Source organism: Mus pahari, chromosome 2 (assembly GCF_900095145.1).
Source record: "Mus pahari chromosome 2, PAHARI_EIJ_v1.1, whole genome shotgun sequence".
NCBI lineage: Eukaryota > Metazoa > Chordata > Mammalia > Rodentia > Muridae > Mus > Mus pahari.
The window spans coordinates 27,634,407-27,656,772 of record NC_034591.1 but is presented as its reverse complement, the minus strand read 5'-3'; the positions used below and the strand labels follow the sequence as shown (position 1 = coordinate 27,656,772).

At 41.3% G+C, this 22,366-nt stretch overlaps 1 protein-coding gene across 7 annotated transcripts in view; it reads right to left on the bottom strand.

The window, feature by feature from the left end:
- The window catches only part of Dync1i1 (dynein cytoplasmic 1 intermediate chain 1), a 302,449-nt gene that overhangs the window by 57,061 nt on the left and 223,022 nt on the right, over positions 1–22,366 (bottom strand). For all 7 annotated transcript variants that reach the window (XM_021191724.1, XM_021191723.1, XM_021191726.1 and 4 more), the window contains 4 exons: positions 11,319–11,465; positions 6,526–6,639; positions 3,830–3,963; positions 467–611 (listed from right to left, as the gene is read on the bottom strand). In XM_021191724.1, coding sequence (XP_021047383.1) covers positions 467–611; positions 3,830–3,963; positions 6,526–6,639; positions 11,319–11,465 — 540 coding nt within the window. The remainder of the gene's footprint in view (positions 1–466; positions 612–3,829; positions 3,964–6,525; positions 6,640–11,318; positions 11,466–22,366) is intronic.

The following is a 22,366-nucleotide window of genomic DNA, read 5'->3' as shown; positions in this document are numbered from 1 at the left end:
CATTTCAATCACAAGTAACTTATATCTTAATATACCAGTTGAGAAACCCCAAAAGGTTCAATAAACCAAAATAGATGAAAGATGCACAATCAAATAACAAGACAAGCCATACAAACATTTCCCCCCATAGCCATGAACGTGTGTAAGTAAATGTTAAGTAAGTAAATGTTACACATCCTAGAGAGATTATCAGCAAGATTTGTGTCAGTGAACATTAATAGAATTAGTAAAGAAGGAGTGTGGATTCATCATTATTTGAATAATATATATACATATATATTATAATACTATAATATATATACACATATATATTACAGTATAACAATATTGCACAGGCAGATGGAGTTCCCCAATAGGCTGTCTGAATCTCTATGCCAGGCAACAGCTGTACTCTGCAACTCTCCCAGAAAGGAAACATGCTCTCCCCCTGTGTACTATGGAGCAGGTTCTATCAAGGCATTCTTACCTTTGTGGTCCACAGTTTGACAGTCCAGTCAAATGATGATGTGACGAACAGATGAGAAAAGTCGATGGGACCCACTGCCATGTGGCAGTTAATGCCTGTCACTGGCCCTTGGTGACCTTCAAAGACCTCACCGATGCCTGCTTTGCTGCAGAAAGCAAATGCGAAGCAATTCAGTGACCTTTGCAAAGCAAAGATTTAGTACAAACAACAGCTCTCATCTCTGCATACAGTAAATAAAACAACCACAGGCAATCAGGAGTGAAACCATCTTCACAGTGGTTTTGAAAGGAAGGCATTGATGCTTAAGAAATCTTGAGAATTTAATAATACAATTGGTATCGTTATCTATTTCCTGTGGTTTTGAAGATTTTGGTACTGTTGGGCAGCTGTTAGAGTGAAACAAATGGCACTTGAAATCTCAGAAGCATTCTTAGTTACAATGCAACAAGCGCTGAGCTACCTAGGCCCTGTTTGTGTGCTCTCTAAGGAGGTCACTGGCTTTACAGTTCAGTGCTTCTTTGAAAGGGTAGTTGTTTACTCCTTCTAGGAAATTCCTTAAGTTGAGATGAGACATGTGACATCTTATGAAAATCTTTGCTACCTCAAAATAATTCGCATGGTATCAATATAATTTGAAAAAAAAATATGTTCATTTCTCTGGAAACTGAAAAGAGATTAGAGATTCATTTTGTAAATTCCATAAGGGAAGATATTTTACATTATTTTTGATGCCAAGTGTCTAGTATACAATAAATACTCTATAAATTTTTGTTGAGCTATATAACAAAAAAGAAAAACAAACTTATGCTCCTTAAAAAGCACACTTGAGAAAGGGAAACATATTTTAAAAGCCATTCTTAGACATGGGTTATTTAACCAAGCTAGGATCATTTCCAGCCTTTTAAAAATCATATAATAGTCTGCATGCAGTCATACATAATTAGAAAACTCAAAGAACATATCCCAATAATATTATATTTTAAAAATCCATATGCATGAGGTTATAAGTATGACAAACATATAGGGATTGTGGAATCTCAGTATTATGTCACTAATAGCAAAACTTAATTCGTTATTAAACCATTTGGGTTCATGAGAACCAATTAATGTCAGTGTGCTGAATAAAATTTTAGGACAACACTGTTGACTATGTATTTACCATGTAACAAGCACTCAATGATTACGCCCAGGAAAATGGTTAACAGTGCTTCCAACACATGATCAGCAAAATGTGCTCTGACGTACATGAATCTTTGAAGTGGCCCCTGGTGAGACCCACTTGTTTTGTTTTTAGCAGCATCCTGGTAGGATTTATAGGGTGCAAAGTGAAGACCTTGTTTAATTTGTGGAAGTGGATTTGCACTTTACGTTGGGTAAAAAGTAGAAATCTGGCAGCTCTCTCTTGTAACCCTTAATCACCTATTTAACACTACGACAGAGCTTGCTGCTTAACGACCTCACCAAGATTCAAATCCTGTATTTCAGATGGATAGACCAATGTCAAAAGCAAAGTTAAACCTTTAGGAAAAGAAATTTGTGGTGTGAGTCATATGGTGTACACGTTCTTTTGCACAACAATGCACATTCTGGTCCCGCTTCCAATAGCCACAAAATAAAAATACCCATCATTTAGAAAGTGATTCACTTAATTTTTTAAGTGAATGGAGAAAAAAAAGTCAGAGTTCACACTCCAGTTTTTAAACAGCCGGAGTGTACATGCCCAGGTTGTAACTGGTTTGGGTCAGCCTAAAGTCTGTCTTATTGATGCACATGGAGATGGACCTGTGGCTACATGGTTGACTCACTGGGCTCTGTGTGTCACATAATGGCATTTTATTAGTGCTGCATGTATTTATGTATGCGCTGGAAACACTGCCGTCAGCTTCCCGATGACAAGAGCCAGGTTGAAATGGTACCTATGTACTGTAGAGAGAAGGAGTGCAGTGAATGTTTGAACAACGGAATCACTTGATCAGATCTTTTTATGTTTGGTGTGTGGGCTTAGTCAGGTCTTATTATTGTAGAGATGTTGGACGTGGACCTGTATGCCCTGTCTTTCCCAGGTCATTCTTTAAATCATCTAAGCAGGGGAAACATGGCTTGTTTGGAAACAAAACCAATCGAAACATCACAGCTTGTGTGCTTGGAGTGTAAAAATTCATGTGGCTGAGCTTAAACCTAAATAGCCTGGGATGAGTGCAAGCGATGAAAAAAAAAATCAATTGGCTGAGAACTATAAAAGTGAAAGAGAAGTTAGGCATCCCTGTGGATACAGAGACTCTTTCAAAAGATGTGAGGCCACCTGTTAAGTCCAAGTGGTTGGACTCCGCTTCAGTGTTAGGGCTGTTTTCAGAGAAACCTGCCAGTCTCTCCTGGGTACTGCAGAGGGCTGTGTATATGTCGTACCGTTTCAACCCTTCTGACTTGGTGGGAGGCTCTTAAGGGACTTCTTTCATTATTTAGATATTGTCATTTCTGTATTTCTTATTTATATTGTCACTCCTTTGTCAAGTGCCAGGTACTGGGGCAGGAAATAAGAGATGAAATGGGAATCGTGTCGTGATAGAAAATGTGGTAGATGAATGACTGATTGGAAGACAACGTGAGAGATGATCCTGCAGATGTGTGTAGAAGGATACGTAGACTAACCACCCTGACTGACAATGGTCCTTGCCTGCTCATCCTACTTCAGTTCTCTTGGTGATTCTTCTAATCATAAGCGACTGACTATTTGCTTTTGTATCGGTCCTTACTCTCAAAAAGGACATTAACTCATGAGCACTTTACTGTATTCTTATGATGGTATCTGATACAGAGCGAGTTCTTATCAAACACTCCTTAAACGAATGAACTGACAGAACAAGGTGAACTCCCATAAGCTGCAATGGAAAGAGAGTCAGAAAGACTTCAATGTGGAACCATGCCTGCGTTGGATATTTAATGAGGAGGGCTTAGGCAAAAAAGTCAAAATCGCTAGGATTTTTGAGAACAGAGCAGCTGAGTCTTGAAGGCACACAGGGATAGGCGATACTTGGTGCTTATTAATCTCCGCAGGACACATGGTTGGGGCTTGATGGCATGTGCAAAAAGTGAGTCTGGCAAGGGACAGAGAGTATGATAGGCTCTGTGAAGAAGTCAAGCATTGTTCTTCAAGGCAATGTGAAGTGAACAAGGTTTGTCAGTCACTGGGAACCCAGACTGATGTGTGCTTTAAGCTAGTAAGGACTTGAGGCTCTGTATTGCTTTTTTTTTTTTTTTTTTTTTTCAGAAATAACTATCTTACAAAGCAAGATGGTTATAATCCAGATGGCCAGATTTTGGAAAATGAGAACCATGGCACCGGAAAGGTAACAGAAAAATCACCTTCCATGACGACAAGCCGTGTAGACGGTCCCTTCCTCACTGCCAACCACGAAGTTGTTGACGTCTCCCGTCGGGAAAGCCATTCCTGTCACAGCCACAGGCTTGGACTTATTGTACACCAGCTCCATGCTCTCCTACCAAAACATAGTGTGGTTACATTTCCATCTGTCAACTCCTTGCAATGCCAAAGATAGCATGGAAAAATCATTTGGTTAAATGGTCTGTTTGCTTTTCATACAGTGCTACAAAAGACCCCCACTGTGCTAGAAGCCAGACTCAACTGCCCCTGACATCCAGGCCACTCTGTATCTCTGGTTTCAGGCCGGCTGGATTTCATCAGCATGGACCGCTGCTTCCCCAGGCAGTCAGAGATGACAGGTGAGAATTTTGAAACTAATGGTGCAGAAACTAAAGATAATACGGTAATGATTACACTTGTCAGCTCCGGGTTTAAATAAAACACACAAGACCCTTGTATTTACAAACATTTTCAAAATCAATTGTTCATGAGAATACTCGTGTATTAATATCAGATGTACTAAACGCGTTTGTCACGGAAGGACTGTGGGTCCTGCAGGCACTGAGACCAGGGAATTGTCACTCAGGTCCTAAAAAGGCAGACTTCGACAGGAAGAGGATCCCCTGAAGGGTGGTTGTTGGTTGTACGGGGTCTAGCACAGCACAGGAGTCTTTATTATGACAAAATGTGTTGTTAAAATGGAGAGTTAGAGAGTATGTCAAAAGTCATCATCCATGCTGCTGGGAGATGAAGAGCTAGATGGCTCAGCGGTTAAGACCACTGGATATTCTTCCAGAGGACCCTGCTTCCAAGGATGGCAGCTCACACCTGCCTGTAACTCCACCTCGGGAGGATCTGATGCCTTTGACTCCCATGGAGACCTTTGCACACACTGTGTGCAGTCACACAGACACACGTGTCTAAAAAAGATGTTCTGCCAGATTAAGTTTAATGACAATAAAGGATCCATATCAACCATGCCCCTGATTGTTTCTGTCTATTTACATCAAACAGCCTATTTTGTGTGTATAAAGCTTGGGACAAACTATTCCTGGAGTTGGACAGGAACTCGGATTGTCCTGTGCAAGTCAACCAAGCTGTTTTTGGCCACAGAGTCCATGAATAGGAAATGCTTGCTGATAGGAGACAGTCACATGGATCCTGAGGTCCCATGGGATACTGATGATTCAGGACATCCCTACATTGAGAGCATTGTAGGATGCTGATTAAAGGGAAAGATGACAGTAACACAGAAAACAGGGACATCTGATGTTCTGCCCTGCCTCTAAAGTTAGCAGCAAGGAAGGGATTGTGTGATGGTAACTCACTGGGTGAAGGTGGGCCTGGGGGGCGGGGTAGGGGTAGGGTCAGGCAATTGTGCGATGCCCCACTTGTCTCCGCTCTCCTTGGAGACCAGACCATGAAATACCCTGTCTCCACACAGAGCCAGGCGTCTGTGGGCATGCTAACACTAATAAAAATGGGCTCGGAGCTCCCACACCACTTGCTTAACCTAAACAAACATGTTTAATCAGCAAAATGGGCAATTAAAACTTCCCAAATAGAGGGTTTGCTCTGATATCTGTTTATAATCTCTAAGCTTTTTAAAAGAAAACAACACATTGCTGAGAAATTTAAAGCAAAACCATAAACTATCTGCACACAACTGCAGGCCTGTATAAAGACAGGCAAAACCAGGAACCTGAATTGTGATCTGCATATTAGCTCTCTCGGAGCCTCTAAAGTTATGTGAAGACCTTAGCTTTAGTACTGTCTACATTTGTAGAGACTTAAGGGATATTCTTTACAGCTTCCATATGTCCTTCTCTATCTTGAAACTAGTGCTCTACAGAAATCAAATGGGAGAGACATTTTAGAGCTGTCATTCCCAGGGGAATGGACAGCAAAGGTAAGACTCAGAATTATTTTTCTGGAAATTTTCTATGATTTTCCTCACATACCTGCCAAACACTAGCCCAGTGAACTCTTCATGGTTTTAAGTTGGGGGAGAACGCTGCACTTTTTCCACACAAAGATATGTAGATAGAATGAGCATGTCTGCATTCGTGTATGCACACACACGCATGCCATGCGTGCATGCTCTGAAGGTGAAACTCAGATGCCTGCCTCCAGCAGTGCTTCCTACTCTGGTCCTTTGCTTGGCTTCCATGGCTGAGATCAGTAGTGGCCTAGAGACACTGGCACTGGTTCCCTTTCAACTTCTCACTTATTGGGCAAGGATTGGCAGGAGCCAACGCTCGCAAACATTCCAGAGAGGAAAACAGGCGGTTGTCTAGGGTACGGAAACAAGCAACAGATTGGGTTTCTGTTTTGCTGGGATACTTTTCCTTCAAGGCAAGTTCCCAGGAAGGGCTGCTCTGCTGAGCTCCAACCTCTTTTGCGTGGCTTCCCAATGCTGTAGGGTAAGTACAATTCTCGCTCCAGGCAAGTTCTGTAATCCCCGTGCTTTAAAATGGATTATTCCATTTCATTTGAAACTGACCTAAGGATTAGCAGATTGCAATAATGACATAATGTGTGGTAGAGGAAATAGGTTTTGGCTTCAAGGGCTGACTTGCTGAAACCAGGCCTTTGGACCTTTAGGAGATGTGTTCTTGAAGAGGCAGGTCTTTGAGCCAGAATCCTTCAATGTGTAGGTTAAAACAGACACACACACCTGTGGGGTTGAGAGCATGTCCAAGCTCCAGGAACACATCTTGCCATCAGTAGAGACAGTGATCAGGTTGTGAGCATTCTGGGTCCCAACAACATTGACACAGTACACAGGATGCTGTAAAAACATCAACATGGAGGATCAGGCACTGCTGCAAGAGGAAACGATCGCATCTGAGTGTCAAGCACATTATCCGAAGACAAGGCCTACCCAATCACATCATCTGGCTAGCACAGGAGCATCCCTTCATGTGCCATTTGTGAGCCTAATTTCTGGAAGAGTTCTGGAGCAACTACTAGAAGTGCAAAGACGTGCAGAACTCTGCCTTGATAAGTTATGCAACACAATAGAACTGAAGAGAACGCGAACAGAGGAGCGTTAGCAGGGTAGGAACAAGGAAGAAGAGAAGTCTGGGATACACTACACAGCATAGCTTCTAAGTTTAATATGAGTATGAAAAGAGATGGTCTTCAAAGATATGGCACAGTCTTGGAAGGATGATGTGTTACTAAATCTGAAGTGCAATGTATTCTAGCCAAGGCCAAACATTTGATAGAGCTGTCTTTAAAGAGCAGTTAACACACACTAGAATAATTTGAGGAGGGGTATATTGGTGGTGGACTGATTGTCATAATATCTTTAGTGAGATGGAATGGGGGGTTCTCTTTCTTCCTTCCTTCCTCTTCTTCCCTTCCTTCCTTCCTTCCTTCCTTCCTTCCTTTCTTCCTTCCTTCCTTCCTTCCTTCCTTCCTTCCTTCCTTCCTTCCTTCCTTCCTTCCTCCTTCATTTCTTTCCTTTTCTTTTTCTTCCTTTTTTTTGTTTTTTTTTCAGACAAGGTTTCTCTGTGTATGGCTGGCTGTCCGGGAACTCACTTTGTAGACCAGGCTGGCCTCAAACTCAGAAATCCGCCTGCCTCTGCCTCCCGAGGGCTGGGATAAAAGGCATGAGCCACCACTGCTCTTTTTCTTTTTCTTTTGGTTTTCTAAGACAGGTTTCTCCATGTAGCCCTGGCTGTTCTAGAACTCTCTCTGTAGATCAGGCTGGTCTGCACTCACAGATCTGCCTGCTTGTGCCTCCCGAGTGCTGAGATTAAAGGCCTGGGCCACCACTGTCCTGCTAGGGTTTTCTTCATGTTATTTCAAAATCCAAGATGAGAGATTTATTTTTCAGAACACCAGTTAACAATGTATGGAGGTTGACATTTGGCCTCAGCCTTGATAAAGGTCATTTACGTATCCTGGGAACTACGTAAGATGTACCAAACATCTGTCAGAACTCTAGAAGCTGATCCTGTTCTGTAGAATTCTACACAGTAGGACAAAACTATCTGCAGCTGTTCACTAAACACAAAATGGAAGGTTAGCATACGCAGAATCTCATAGCAATTGGGGTTAGATTCCAGGCATCTGAGCCACGCGTGGCCTAACCACAGCTTATTTGATGCTTCTCTGCACAAACAGCTGACAGTTTAAGCCATACTCTCAATGAGTTAGTGTCCGTAATACCTAGCCACAACTACAATGAAACAACCTTCAATAGTCGGAAACTGGTAAAGATGCTTCTGAGCCTATTATTATCATATAAACTCCTGGTCAGAAAGAGCAGCAATAATCATTGAGTGTAGCTGCTTGTCTGCCTCTTCCTAGAACTTGTCCAAACTCGTCTGCAACACCTTTCTTAAAGGGCAGTCAGTGTTAGCAAGATCTGCTGAGAGATTTCCCCTCCAGTAGCAGGGGGCCTACTCTCAGCACATTTGTGTCTGAGCAACACAACTGTGTGAACATTTTAAGATGACTGTTTTATATCCTCTTAACTCCTCTTTCTTTAAGCTAGCCATCATGAGTTCCTTCCATTCTTCCTTAGCTACCTAGTTCTCAACATTTTTGTTTGTCTGTTTCAAATAAATTTCTGTCTTTTATCAGAGTTCCTTAAGGGGAATGTTCTAAGAATGATACAGGATCACCTTTCAACAATTGACTGTACAGTATACAAATCTGTGGAGCAGGGATTTCATTTTTAATATACTGAAACATAAGCCATAATAATGTATCACAAGAGTACACTTTTTATTTTTAACTGTTCAATCCTCTTCTACCTATGTTGATGGATAGGTAGTAAGTCCCTATGTGTTTTTCATGCTGTGTTTTTTTATTGACACCTTCTTGTGTATAGGCATTATGGGATCTACACAACGGTAAGTACAACAGATATTTGAAACTAATGTTATTTTAATCAAGTTTCTAAACAAAAGAAGAACTAGTTGAGATGAGACTGTAGCCATCAGTCTTTCTCAGGTCTTAGGTATTTTGGAACTCAAAGCACTGTGTCATCAAAATTTGAAGTCGCGAGCTACAGAGCACCCAAGGCCACTGAGGAGATTAAATGGTAAAATGAATGTAATAGTCTCACTTAAAATTATCCGATTTAGTAAAAGTGATGAGTACGTGTGAATGAACATTCAGAAAGTTGTGGTTTCGACTTATTGAGACTGATCACAGAAAGCGTACACTGATGTAAAGTTTCCTTTGTCCCTTTGAGTGAAAAGCATGCTTCGTGGATGTGAACTGAAGGGTACCAGGGATATTCTTTTTTAAAGAAAGACTCCAATGGAACTTAATCAACCCTTGAGATCCAAACTGTAATCAGTTCAGAAGCCTAAAGATGCAAGGGGGAGAAAAGACAGGAGTCAAGAGGAGTCATTGAGCCAAATGAACACAAGTACACATCTCTATTCAACAGAAAGAAAATGGTACAACTCTACTGACTGGAAAGAAATGAGCAAAGAAGGCAACAGTATAGCTCTTTTTTTTTTTCCCCACAGAAATGCCAGATTGCCTTTATTTAGTTTAGAAATAAATGTACTATGTGGCAGAAGGATTTTGTTTTAATTATGATTTCCTGTTGTCCCAAATACATATGTGTGGTGGGTGTGAAAGGAATTAGCAAGTCATCTGCAGAGAGCTTTTTGTTTGTGTGTTTGATCCTGGTACCAATCAGCCAGGCCATGATGGAAGTTGAAAGACAAACAGAAAACAAACTGTACAATCCATGGAGTGATGGATGAATTAGACAAAACGCAGCGAGCGAGAGAAAAAAAATTGTTTGTGTTTTATTTCCTAAGAGAAACAGTGCTTCTCAGCTTGGTCATAGCAGCTTTTACTCGTGATGGTCGCACCGTTCATTACTTGGAGAAGAAATAGTAAGGCTTTGGAAGAACTTCTGAATTTGGAATCCCCCCAAAAGCTTTTTCTGAAATCTTGCAGCAGTTGGATTCATAATTTTTGAAAATTTGGAAACTTGTTCACAAACGTAGCAGACATCCACAGAGAGTCAAGGAATAGGCTTTATGCTACTTGGAGAGACACCTGCACAGGGCTGGTCTTCTCCTGGGCCACAATTTTCTGTTATTAGTTTGGAGAAATAGGGTAGGTAAGATCAATTTTCCAAGATTCCCAAGAACCATTTTTACCTGCATGCGTTGTTGGCCCCAGTCAGTCAAAATTAAAACTGACTTGGCATTTGTCATTTCCCATTTTCAAGCTTAACAAGAGCAGGAGAATTCCCCTCCACCTTGTTTCAGCTAAGTGGCCCATCCATCCACTTTCTAAGCTGGAATGGTTTTGTGGCCAGCAGATGAAACAATACAGCAACCGCATTAAGGAAATTGGAAACAATGCTGGCGCTGTATCCTTGGACATAATGTAGGCATTTCAGAGAAGGAACATCAGCTACCCTGAATGTCAAGGTAACGGCAATTGATGGAGACATGCCTGTCTCCTCGTCCCTCCTAACAATTGCTCTTCGCACCTGTCATTCTCTTAAAGGAAATGACAGAGCAGTTGTCTTGTGAACACTATGCTGGACCTCTTCTACTAAATTATGGGTAATGGGTTTGAGATGTTGACTTTTAACCTTGAGGATTATACTGTCACTGTAGACTTCATGTTGAGAACACTACACATTCCCAAATTTAAAGTCATAGTACCCTTTCAGATTGCAAATGGAAGAGGCATGTCGGCACATGTCCCATGTACTACTCTTAGGCATGGTACTTACTCTCTGCAGTCTATTTGGAAATATATGTTTGCATCTCAAAATACTAATGGGAAGAGATTCTTTAAGAAGATAGTTACAGGAAACCTGCTTAATGAATGACCTCTGGAACATCATAGAAGAGCTTTCTATGTGTTCAAGCTTAAACTTACAGAAAGTTAAGATTATTAATATGTTTCTCCAAAGTCAGTGCCTTTCCTATTTGTTTATTTATAAATTGAGATGGGGCTTCTCTGTGTAACCCTGGCTGTTGTGAAACTCACTGTATAGGACCAGGCTGACCTTGAATTTAGATCTGCCTGCCTCTGCCTCCAGAGTGCTGAGATTAAAGGCATGTATTACCACTGACCAGCAAGTGCTTTTACATTTGTGGTCCTCGCTGACTTGAAGTTCAATATGTAGACTGGGCCAGATCCCATAGAGATCAATCTGTTTGTGATTCCCAAGTATAAGCTGATGCTTTTTTAGCCCACATTTTTTTTTTTTTTTGAAACAGGTTTTGCTGTGCAGTACCAACTGTCCTCAAACTTGCAATCCTCCTGCCTTAGCCTCTAGAGTGTTGGGTTAGAGGCATGACTCATCACTCTTTATCTACTATTCACTAAGCCATATTGTAGTCAGTTAGGAAGGATTCAGGTGCTGTAAGTTAGTTACTTCTACCTCAGCCACACTGCTGTCCTGTGAGCTGCTTCTCCTCTCGGGGCGTGGGTGGCTTACAAAGGTATGGTAGAAGCTTAACTTACTGTATGGGCTGCAGCTGACAAGGGGGTCCTCTGGACAGGGGTTCTTCGATGACTGCGATTGTCCCAGAGGACAATCTGGCCCGAATAGGTTCCACCAACCACCAAATTAGGATGAAAACGGGCAAAGCAGACTGACATCACAGAAGACTGTGTTGGAGAGGGAGAAAACAAAAACATAGTTAATGGTCATTGAATTGTCTGTTTTTTTCCTAGATAGAAAAATCCTCATTAGGCAAGTTCAGTTCCCCCATAGAAGATATGAAGTAATGTTAATATGAATTGGGAAATACATAGTAGGATACTTTATATACCAATACAGGGATTTTTAGAGGTCAGCCAATGAATTTCCTCCTTGAAATCTGAAATTTGAATTCTTCGGCTATGTTGCTGAATAGGCGTAAAACCTATCTTAAATATATCATTGTTTTGTGGTCTATAAATCTTGCGTTATGGATATTTCTCAACTCTTGAATAAAATTATGACAGAAAAAAATATTAATTCTCCCACTCAGGCCCTGACCAAAGCTGTTCTGTACTCTGAATGCAGCAGAGAAGCAAAGCAATCCTAGCTTCAAGAATTTTAACGTGAATTTTATTTATTTTATTTTATTGGTGTAATGGAGACTTCTAGGAAGTATCCTGACCTCAGATGGACCCAACCTGCTCCTCCCAAAGTTCCCTCACCTCCCATGGACATTCTCCATGACCTTTTCCTGCCCACTTCAGACAAATGTTAATGTTACCCTTTGCCTATTTTAACAAGCAGTCAGAAATGGACTTGAATCCAACTTGACCATGCTCTGTCATAATGTCACAGTGTGGCTTCTGAAATTCCACCAAAGATTGCTCGGCACTGCAGTTCATGTGAAACAAGTTAGTGGAGGCACTCAAAGGCAGCAAGTCCCACATCTGCTCCGTTCCTCTGGATTCCTGAAAGCACTTTCCATATTGCATTTATAAGCTGAAGTAGTGTTTTCAATAAACACATTTCATTCCTTCAATTAAACTCAGTGAACAGTTGCTGAGAACATACTCTGTATAAAGAAGGCATTATACTAAGAATGATGTAAATAGAGGCACAGTGAAAGGCCTCAGCAGATGTGTGCTCTGCTAAAGGGAAAGGAAGAAACACGGGTTCAGATGAGCAAAGTCACTGCTGGTGGAGGTGGTGCCTTCATGTAAAGTAGGGAAAGGTGCCCCCTGGCCTTGACACCACGATGAAGGCAGTCACGTGCCTTGGCCAATAAAGAGGAAGAGAGAATTTGTTTATCTGTAGATGAAGGTAGTGGATCGGAAAAAGCAGGGTACTTCTAAAGACTTCATGGAAGGGGATGTGTTAGACCTTGAACTCTTCCTGGAAAACTGAATAGGTACAGCAGACAAGAAATGCACTTGAGAGTCACGAGATCACAAGGGTGAACTGAAGACTGTTGACCAGTCCACTATCTGACTGAGCTGGAAGGGGCCATGAAAGAAGCATAAATTTTGAGCACTCAAACATCAGAATGTTATAATTGATAAGCAGATAGATCAGTGACCAAGGCAAATAGCTGTGACTTGTTCTGATGGGAAAGTATCTTAATTTTCTTCCTTTTTTCCCATCTTTCTTTTCTTTTTTCTTTACTTCTTTCTTTTCCCTCCCTCTCTTCTTTTCCTTCCTTCCCTTCTCTTTCTTTCCCTACGTACCTTCCTTCCTCACTTTCCCCCCTTTGGCCCGCCCCCTTGGCCCCCCCACCCTGTGTCTCTCTCTTGGTGTTTTGAGATAAGGTCAAACTATGTTGCCCTGGTTGTCCCAGAACTCACTACAAAGACCAGACTAGCCTTGAACTTACAGAGATCTGGTGTCTTTGCCTCCCAAGTGCTGGGATTAAAGGAGTGTGTCACCGATCTTCCACCAAACTGTGCATTTCAATAAGAACAAAAAATAAAAATAAAATAAAAACAGACCTGGAATCTGAGTAGGACTCTCTAGTCAGAAAGTGTGAGGTAGAGAAAAGAATGCAGACTATTTTTCAATGTCATGTTTTCCTGGTTTGAATGATTTTCAGTTCCAATTCCTTGAACACAATTCGACAGAGAACATGCCCATGCTCCAATCTGGTTTTCATAAAGTCCAAGAATAACTCTCAATAATAACGATGAATTAAAGAAAAAGAGCATAATGCTGGTCAGCTTCTTGTTTTACACATCCCACAGAAACGATTCTTAGTTTTCAATTGATGGAATTCTTATGTTCCTTGAGCTATGTTGGAAACTTAAAGCAAACAACAACAACGACAAAGTTTCAGAGAGTCTTAAAATCTTCCAGGTGGGATCACCAACCAAATTTACCAAAGCCCAAATCAATACGGATAAAGGAATGTCATTCAATTGGAAAAACCCAGAATTCAACCACTTGATTGCTTCCGTGTTTCAGTTAAGTCCCAGCAAATTTCCCTGCAAATCTCACAGAGTTTCTTGCTGGGATGAGCTGGAGAACAAACGGTAAGAGGTATTTCTGAAACCAACAGAGCTAACAATTGCTTGGATCCATTCCACAGGCTAGAACTAATACCTGATTGTCCATTCATTCATTGTCCATGCATACTTCATTCATTCATTCATTCATCCATCAAACAATTAGCACCAAGGTCTGCTGAACCATTTTATAACTTTCCAAGTATCATAGGGCCCCATCTGGGATCCAGAGTTCTACTTTTTAACTTCAGTGAACAATCAAAATGCAATTTTTATGATATCATCAAGAGGAATAAAAGCACACATACTCATTTTAATCTGATTTTTAATAAATGATGTATAGTTATGCTAATCAATTTTCTCTTATTTTAAGCACATCATATATATCATAACACATTTGCATTATTTATTTACATAAATGCACAGTCTACATTCTCTATCATCTTGTTTGTGCATCTGTCTCTATCTACCTCATCACAGCCTTCTGTATAAAAAAGTTCCACAAGCATCTCCAGGGTTCGCCACATGTGATGCGATACTATCTTTCATATGAAAACATGTCAGCAGTGTGATCTTTATGGCATACATGTAGAGTTTAGTTAGAATTTGGTCATTTCTTGAGCAGTTCTTCAATCCACCAATGTTTGATGTAATGATGGCAAACATCTGCATGATTCGCTTAAAGATGAAAACATTTCACCTCAAAGCTTACGCTCCTTCAGTCTCCAGCCACATTCCTGGTAGTGAGACCATCTCTTCAGATTTGGGGATTTTCACAAAAACCATCGTGGGGCAGGGAGGGGATGGGAAGTGTTGGAAACATCTGTGTCTCTCCTGCATACAGCTACTGACTTAATTGCTGCTGCGGCTGCTGCTAGGACTGTCATTGAATTTCCTAACTGCCAAAAGGTGACATCACCTTCCTGCTTATAGTTGTCAGGTAAAACGTAGGAAGACACATCTCAGAAAAGGTACTTGACATGTTTAAAAAAAGAAGGGTGGGGGCTGGAGAGATGGTTCAGCAATTAAGAGCACTGGCTGCTCTTCTAGAGGTCCCAGGATCATTTCACAGTACCCACGTGGCAGCTCACAACTGTCTGTATGTAACTCCTGTTTCAGAAGACCTGACACCCTCACCCAGACATACATGCAGTCAAGTCATCAATGTATATAAAATAAAAATAAAATAAATATAAAAAGAATAAGGGTTATTTATTTATTTATTTATTTTTAGCAACAGATTTTCTCAAAGACAATTATCTTGAAAAGCATTTTTAAAAAATTAATATTAATGTCACTTTAAAATTTACCACTTTCCTAGGCATTAAAACTGTGCATTAGCTTAGTTTTCTAACATTGTAATAAGGCATTAAACTAAGACTAAGAAAATCAAAACAAGAAAGATTAATTGGAATGAGGATGTTTCCTTTGCTTTTCAGGGCTCTATAGGAATGTGCATGTGGCCCAATCCAGTGGTACATGGGTAATGTGCATTGTACATTACATCCGAGGGATGGGATTACATCCCTGGGATGTAGAGGCAGGAAAACGAGGAGTTTAAGGCCAGCTCTACTTCATTAGAGTTATTCACAAACAACCGAAGAAATCAAACACATGTGTGTACCAATATTCTTACATTTAAAGTTTTTTACTTATTGCATTTTATTCTTTAAAGCGTTAGGGCCTTTACTCTAAAAAAAAAAAAAAATAAGGATACACTTTACCAATATTAATAAAGTAGCTCCTGAGAGAGAAGCCATGAAGTTGGTGAGAATTTTTGGACAATGTTAGCCGTTTCATCAAAGTAAATGTTCCTGACACTCCAGTTGAACTCTGTTTTTACAAAGCTCATGATTTCATTGATGTGGCCATCTTGTTGGCCTAGAAATATGATAAGCCTATATGTTAGGAGCTTGATGGAAAACTGCTGACCCTACATCTAGTCCACACAGCGACCATGCCACAGTGGGAAGGAATGTGCTTCCCAACATGACATACATCACATTTTGCCTATTTGAAGAACACAATTCCTCCCAATTTAGAACAGGGAACACCCCAGCACTGTGTGTGAGAAGCAAACCAGCCCCATTGACAAGTGTTTTTTTACACTCGCCCAGACTACTGAAGAAATGTCTTATTTTTCCAGTCTTAGGCAGCTTGCCTGGTTATACCCGTATCTCTGCAAATTAGCTCTTCTTATCACTCATGTGGTTTTGAACCCCTAAACTGATGCTCCCACCGGAGAAGGTTACACACCCTCACCCTCCTTTCAAAAGAACTGCTTGTTTTGCCCCTTTCATGGGTGGGGGGCGGGCGGGGAACTCCAAGGGGCGGAGTCTCCTCTTCGAGCATCTCTCTTCACTCACAGCCCACCGCTGCTTTTAGTTCAGTCAGCCCAAATTCTTCTTCAAGTGGTTGCGGAGGCTGTTTTACATTTTGTAGAGCTAATCTAGGCCAGCTTAGAGATCAGACTCCCCCCTTAACCACAGACGCATATAGCGAGGGTGAACAGCCTTTGGTCACTGCTGTCTGGGAAGCTTGCCCCCTAGGTTCACATTTGATCTGGCTCCCTGTGTCCTTCTGTGGGTGGCAGTCAACCCACTCCCTAGCCACCATGCCTGGGTGGGAGGGATAGGAGGTCCTGCATTCAAAAGCCTCTCCTATTTCAAGTACCATCTCTTCTGGGGGAGAGGTCGGTCCCCAGGGATGAAATGACCATATTGTTGCCAGATGCCATCTAATGGTGGCTGACATTTTATTTGCCTTAAAGTAAAATGCTTAACTGCCAGAAGGCCGTTAGGGAGATGGATCAGACCCTTCTGGCTACCACTGAACTAGTGTGTATTTCTGTAAGCACCTAAGGAACTCGCGGAGATATTTCTTTTGTTAATGGAAGCACGTGTAATAAGAGAGTGCTGTTCCCAAAGGTTCACGTGTGGAAGACGTGAAGGTGATAAAGCTCCCAGGAGACAGGAGTTAACACTCACATGGATGGAGGGAAAGGGTCCTTTGCCCCAATTCATGTCCCCCCATACCCTCCCCCCCTCTTTCTCTGACTGTCTATCCTGGCACGTGCACTCCATGATTCTAAATTCTAAGAGGAACGACCAGGTCATATATACAAAGTTGTCACTTGATTGTTACTGAGATCTCTCTGGCAGACATTGAGTTAGCTGGCCTGTTATGTCTCTTCTCAGTTTGCATTAAAAACAAACAAACAAAACAAAACACCATAAAGCAGCTGATTTTAGAATCCTGACTCCTTCAAAAACGGAGAAGCCAAACATCCCAAGAAGCTGTTTCGGAATTCTTTGGCATTGGCATGAGTTTCTGTGGCGAGACCCTTGAGAGTCCACAGCTGGGGCTATGCAGCCGTGGTACAAAAGGTGGGAGGCAGACTCCCACGGAGTCTGGGGCGTGTGGCTCCTCCGCAGACAGAACAGTTCCCACATGACCCAGTCATCCCACTCCCTGGTGACCACCCAGGATCACCGAATCCAGAGGTTTACACGAAGCACCAATGTCCATAACGGCACCACTTCTAACAGTAAGAAGGCAGAAACAAAGGAAATGCCCACCACAGATGGGCACAGATCCTTGTGAATGTTGTTCAGCAACACAAAGGCACGAAGTACCATGTGGGCTTTAATACGGATGAGTGCTAAGAGTATTCTTTCTGTGAGAACCAAGCCAGACACGCCACGAAAGGATAAGTGACAGTTACACATTTTTGGAAAAAAAAAATGTTAAAAAGGCACAAAGCTGTCGATGATAAATGCGGATGAATGCTGTATTAGTCAGGGTCCTCTAGAGGAGCCGAACCAATGCGATGAATGTACATATACATCATGCACACATATATGGATTTACAAAGTCACTTAAAATAGTAACCACAGTTTCAAGTCGGGTCTAAGAGGTTGAGAAACTGGTAGTTAAGTCGATCTTTGAAGCTGCACGTCTCAGCAGGCAGAGGAGCCCCGCCCACAACAGCCAGCTCTCACTTGGGATGTGAATGGGTGTGACAACCAATCGTGGCTCAGTTCACAAAGTGGAGTGCTGGATCAATCGGTTCTGCTTCTGCCCTTGGGATGTCCAGGCACATTAGACCGGACTTCAGGGAATGAAGCTTAGCTCAGCCCGGTAGGTTCCAGGAGCTCTGTTGGCGGTGAGAGAGAGGAGAAAGAGTCTTTCTTCTCCGAGACAGTTCTCAGTAAAACCGCTCTCTTTTATTGGTTGCAATAGGGGCTATATAAGCTTTGGCGAGTGGGTTGGGGTCTTCAGGGTGAGTGTACATCATTGGCTGGTGCCTCGGTTCTGGGAACGCTTCATTTGCGTGAAGAGGAATTCCAGGTGCTTGCTGGACACGTCCTTATAGGAAGACAGGAAGTTAAACCTGTAATCTGGCCACCAGGCTAAGTGACTACCTGAAGGGTGGCAGAGGTGGGGTATCCTAAGGCTACATGTTCCATGACATGCAGGCCCAGAGCAAGGAGGGAGCAGACCTAACTCCTGCCGACAATCTCAGGGTGAGATTTTCGGCGTTTGGACACATCTCGACCTTACTCTGGTTCACAGGGTGCCCCAGTAGTCCCAATATGAAGTCTGGAAGTTTCCTGGAGAGCAGCTGTTCCCTAGTTCATGATGGATAACTAGAAGCATTGGTCTGGCTGTCAACTAGGGCGGCAGCAGCAGCAGCAGCAGCAGCAGCAGCAGCAGCATCCCTGAGGCAAATCAACTCCTGGCACGAGGAAGGCCATGGAGAAAAGGTGAGAAGCTCTTCCTTTTGCTCTGCTGTTTTTATCTGGGCTGCTACCAGGAGGTGCTGCCCGCAATTGGAATGGGTCTTCCCACATCAATCAAGGCAATTGGCGTGCTGCTTCAGGTGAGGTCTCCCCCCTCCATACCCCCCCCCCCAGTCATTTGTGGTGAGTTGGCATCAAACCCAATCATGACGCAAGGTATGTGAAATATGAATTTTTTTTTTTTTAAGAGTGCAGACATGTCTCCACCTTGGACTTACCAGCCTTCTCATCTCTGGAACAAACGTCTGTATTGCTGAAATTGTTATCTGTCTGGGTAATTATTCCTTGCCTTTGATGTTCTTTCTGAGCATCCCCTCCAGTTTCCATGCTCAAAGAGGCACTGACATGAAGAGGTTACCAGAGTTCTATCTAGGCCCAAGTTCTGGCTTTCTGCTCTGACATCCCCTATATGTGCCACTTTTCTGAACCTTAAGTATTTCTGTCTATTTGTGTGTATATATGTTTATGTATGTGGTCACACATGTGTGTGGGTACACAAGTATGCAGAAGCCAGAGGTCAATCAAAAGGTATATTCGTCAACCATGTCTCCAGCTTATAATCACCATCACCATCGTCATCATCATCATCATCATCATCATCATCATCATCATCAATTAGCTGGCCTGGCTAGCCTCTGTAGTGTCTGCCTGCAGAGTACTGGGGTTGCAGACACACACTGTTGTGTTAGGATTTTTACATCAAAGCTAGGCATCTGATCTCATGTCTTGAAATGTGTGCAGCAGGCATTTTTACCAATTGAGAAATTTATAGCCCTTACTTTTGACACACCATTAAAATTATCTATTTTTAAAACTAGTAGGGGCCAGAGAGATGGCTCAGCACTTAAAAGCACTGGCTGCTCTTCCGAGGACCTGGGTTCAATTCCCAGCACCCAAATGGCAGCTCACAACTGTCTGTAACTCCAGTTCTAGGGGATCAGGCATGCTCACACAGACATTGATGTGGACAGAACACTAATGCACATAAAAATAAACAAATCTTAAAAAAAATTAAAATTGTAAAGAAACGGTGAAACTTTTCCTATGTGAGAATTATTGCTCTAACAGTCTGAAAGCATGCATTTCGGTGGCACTAAGTATGTCCTCACAGCGTTTTGTCACCTCTGTACCCTTTTCACCATCTCCAGTGAAAACTGCTTCCATTAAACACAGATTGTCCGGTCCTCCTCTTCACTAAACCCCTAGTTTATGACTCTAAGTTCTGCATATTAGTAGAATCAACTGTGGAGTATTTGTCTGATAACAAAACATTCTCATGGATGTCCATGTAAGAGCACATGTAAAATGTCCTACCTTTTAACTGCTGAATAGCAATCTATTATCCTTATGGGTCACTTTTGCTTTATTGATTTTTCTACTACATCAAATTTGGGTTGCTTCTTCTTTTGGCTTTTGTGAGTGATGTTTCCAGGAGGATATATCTTTGGAATATGTTTTTTAATTTTTTATTTCCTTTTTTTTAAAAAAAGAGATTTATTTATTTATTTTATGTATATGAGTATACTGTAGCTGTCTTCAGACACACCAGAAGAGGGCATGAGATCCCATTAAAGATGGTTGTGAGCCACCATGTGGTTGCTGGGAATTGAACTCAGGACCTTTGGAAGAGCAGTCAGTGCTCTTAACCACTGAACCATCTCTCCAGTCCCATGAGTTTAATTCTTTTTGGATTATATTTGTAATTAGAATGATGGGATCATATTGAAGTTACAGTTGCAGTCTTTTGAAAAACTACTCTGGATAATAGTTTTATCATTTTACATTCTATAGTAAAGCACGTGGTTTCTACTATTTTTACAAGCTCATTTCTTCCATAATTTTTGTTTTCAACAATAATCACTTCTACATTTGAGAGCTATCTAAATCTTAATCCCTATTAATTAATTAATTTGTTAACTTATTTATTTTTTGAGGTGCTGCCTTGCTATGTAACACGAGTTGTTCTCCTGTCATCCTCCTGTATCAGTCTTCCCAATACTAAAAGATTACAAGTGGACCTCAGCGTGTCTGACTTAGTAATTTTCACATGATAAAAGGAGTAACATAGTTGTTACCCTGACGACACAAAGGACATTCTCCTAGCCCTCTCCCTCAACCTGGGCAATTATGGTCCATGGACGTACTTTGGAGACTCTAATAAATAATTTGTCTCACATAGAGTTAGTAGTGATGTGGCTCTTGATCTAAAGAAATAAAATAAAATAAATGAAAATCCTCATTTTGGCCAATGTATCTTTATCACATAAATCCTTGCTCCAGTCTTGATGACTTAAGCATTTTATTAGTATTTGTCTTATGACTTAAAATCTTTTGAATTCTTATTCTTAACAGACATCAAATCAGAGATCTAATTTAATTGATTGATCTCTGATGGAGTCTTCCATCTGACTACTGCTTAGATTTCATTTACAATTACAATTAAAGTGATTTTCTAAGTCACTGTCACTCCAAATTTGTGTGTCTTTTACCATCGAGCAGAGGACTTGAAAAAAAATCTCCTATGTTTAGGCCACATCCCATACAAAACATCAGTATTTCTAAAAAAGTCTGCTATACAGTAAAAGATGGCAAGTACCAATTTTAATTAAAGTTTTTCACATACATTTGAATATTAACCTTTGGAGATTTCCTTTAAAATACAGATCAGTTTCTAGTGGCTGTGAGGAAGGGTTATAACGATGTTGGTCAAATGGTCAAATGACATACAATTGCAGTGAAACAGAAGGAAAAAGTTCAAGACATCTATTATACACCCTCATGGCTATAGTTGATGGTATATTGCATATCTGAAAACTGCCAAAGTGCATGTAAGTGTTTCTACTACATACATAAACCAAAAATTGTACGCAAGGGAATATAGCTCAACTCTTTCACAGTATGTTGCATTCATACATCAACACATCATGTCCTATGTTACAATTTTTCTTAGTTAAAACAAATAAGCAAGCAAGCAAGTAAACACATACAGCCAGATGCCTGTGTCCATGCCTGGATCTGTCAAATCAGAGGAAGAGGCCCATGGTCTGTGTATTTAACGGGAGCCCAGTATTTCTATCACACAGAAATTTGAAGGACTCAATTCGAAAGTGAACACTTTAGTAGTGAATGGCTCAGCATTTTTCCTGGGGGTGAGCATCCCTTTGCAAAATGTTGGATGGGGCCTATGATACTTTCTTTATGTGCATACACACCATTTTAAAAGTTGGTCCATCGGGCTGTTAGCATGCAGAAGAATACGAATTGATCCATTCTTATCTCCTTGTACAAAGCTCAAGTCTAAGTGGATTCAAAAACTCCACATAAAACCAGAGACACTGAAATATATAGAGGAGAAAGTGTGGAAAAGCCTTGAAGAAATGGGCACAGGGGAAAAATTCCTTAACAGACCAGCAATGGCCTGTGCTGTAAGATCAAGAATCAACAAATGGGACCTCATAAGATTGCAAAGCTTCTGTAAGGCAAAAGATACTGTCAATAAGACAAAGAGGCCACCAACAGATTGGGAAAGAATTTTTACTAATCCTAAATCTGATAGAGGACTAATATCCAATATATACAAAGAGCTCAAGAAGCTATACTCCAAAAATTCAAATAACCCCATTAAAAAATGGGGTACAGAGCTAAACAAAGAATTCTCAACTGAGGAGTACCGAAGGGCTGAGAAGCACTTGAAAAAAAAAAAGTTCAACATCCTTAATTGTCATGGAAATGCAAATCAAAACAACCCTGAGATTTCACCTCATACCAGTCAGAATGGCTAAGATAAAA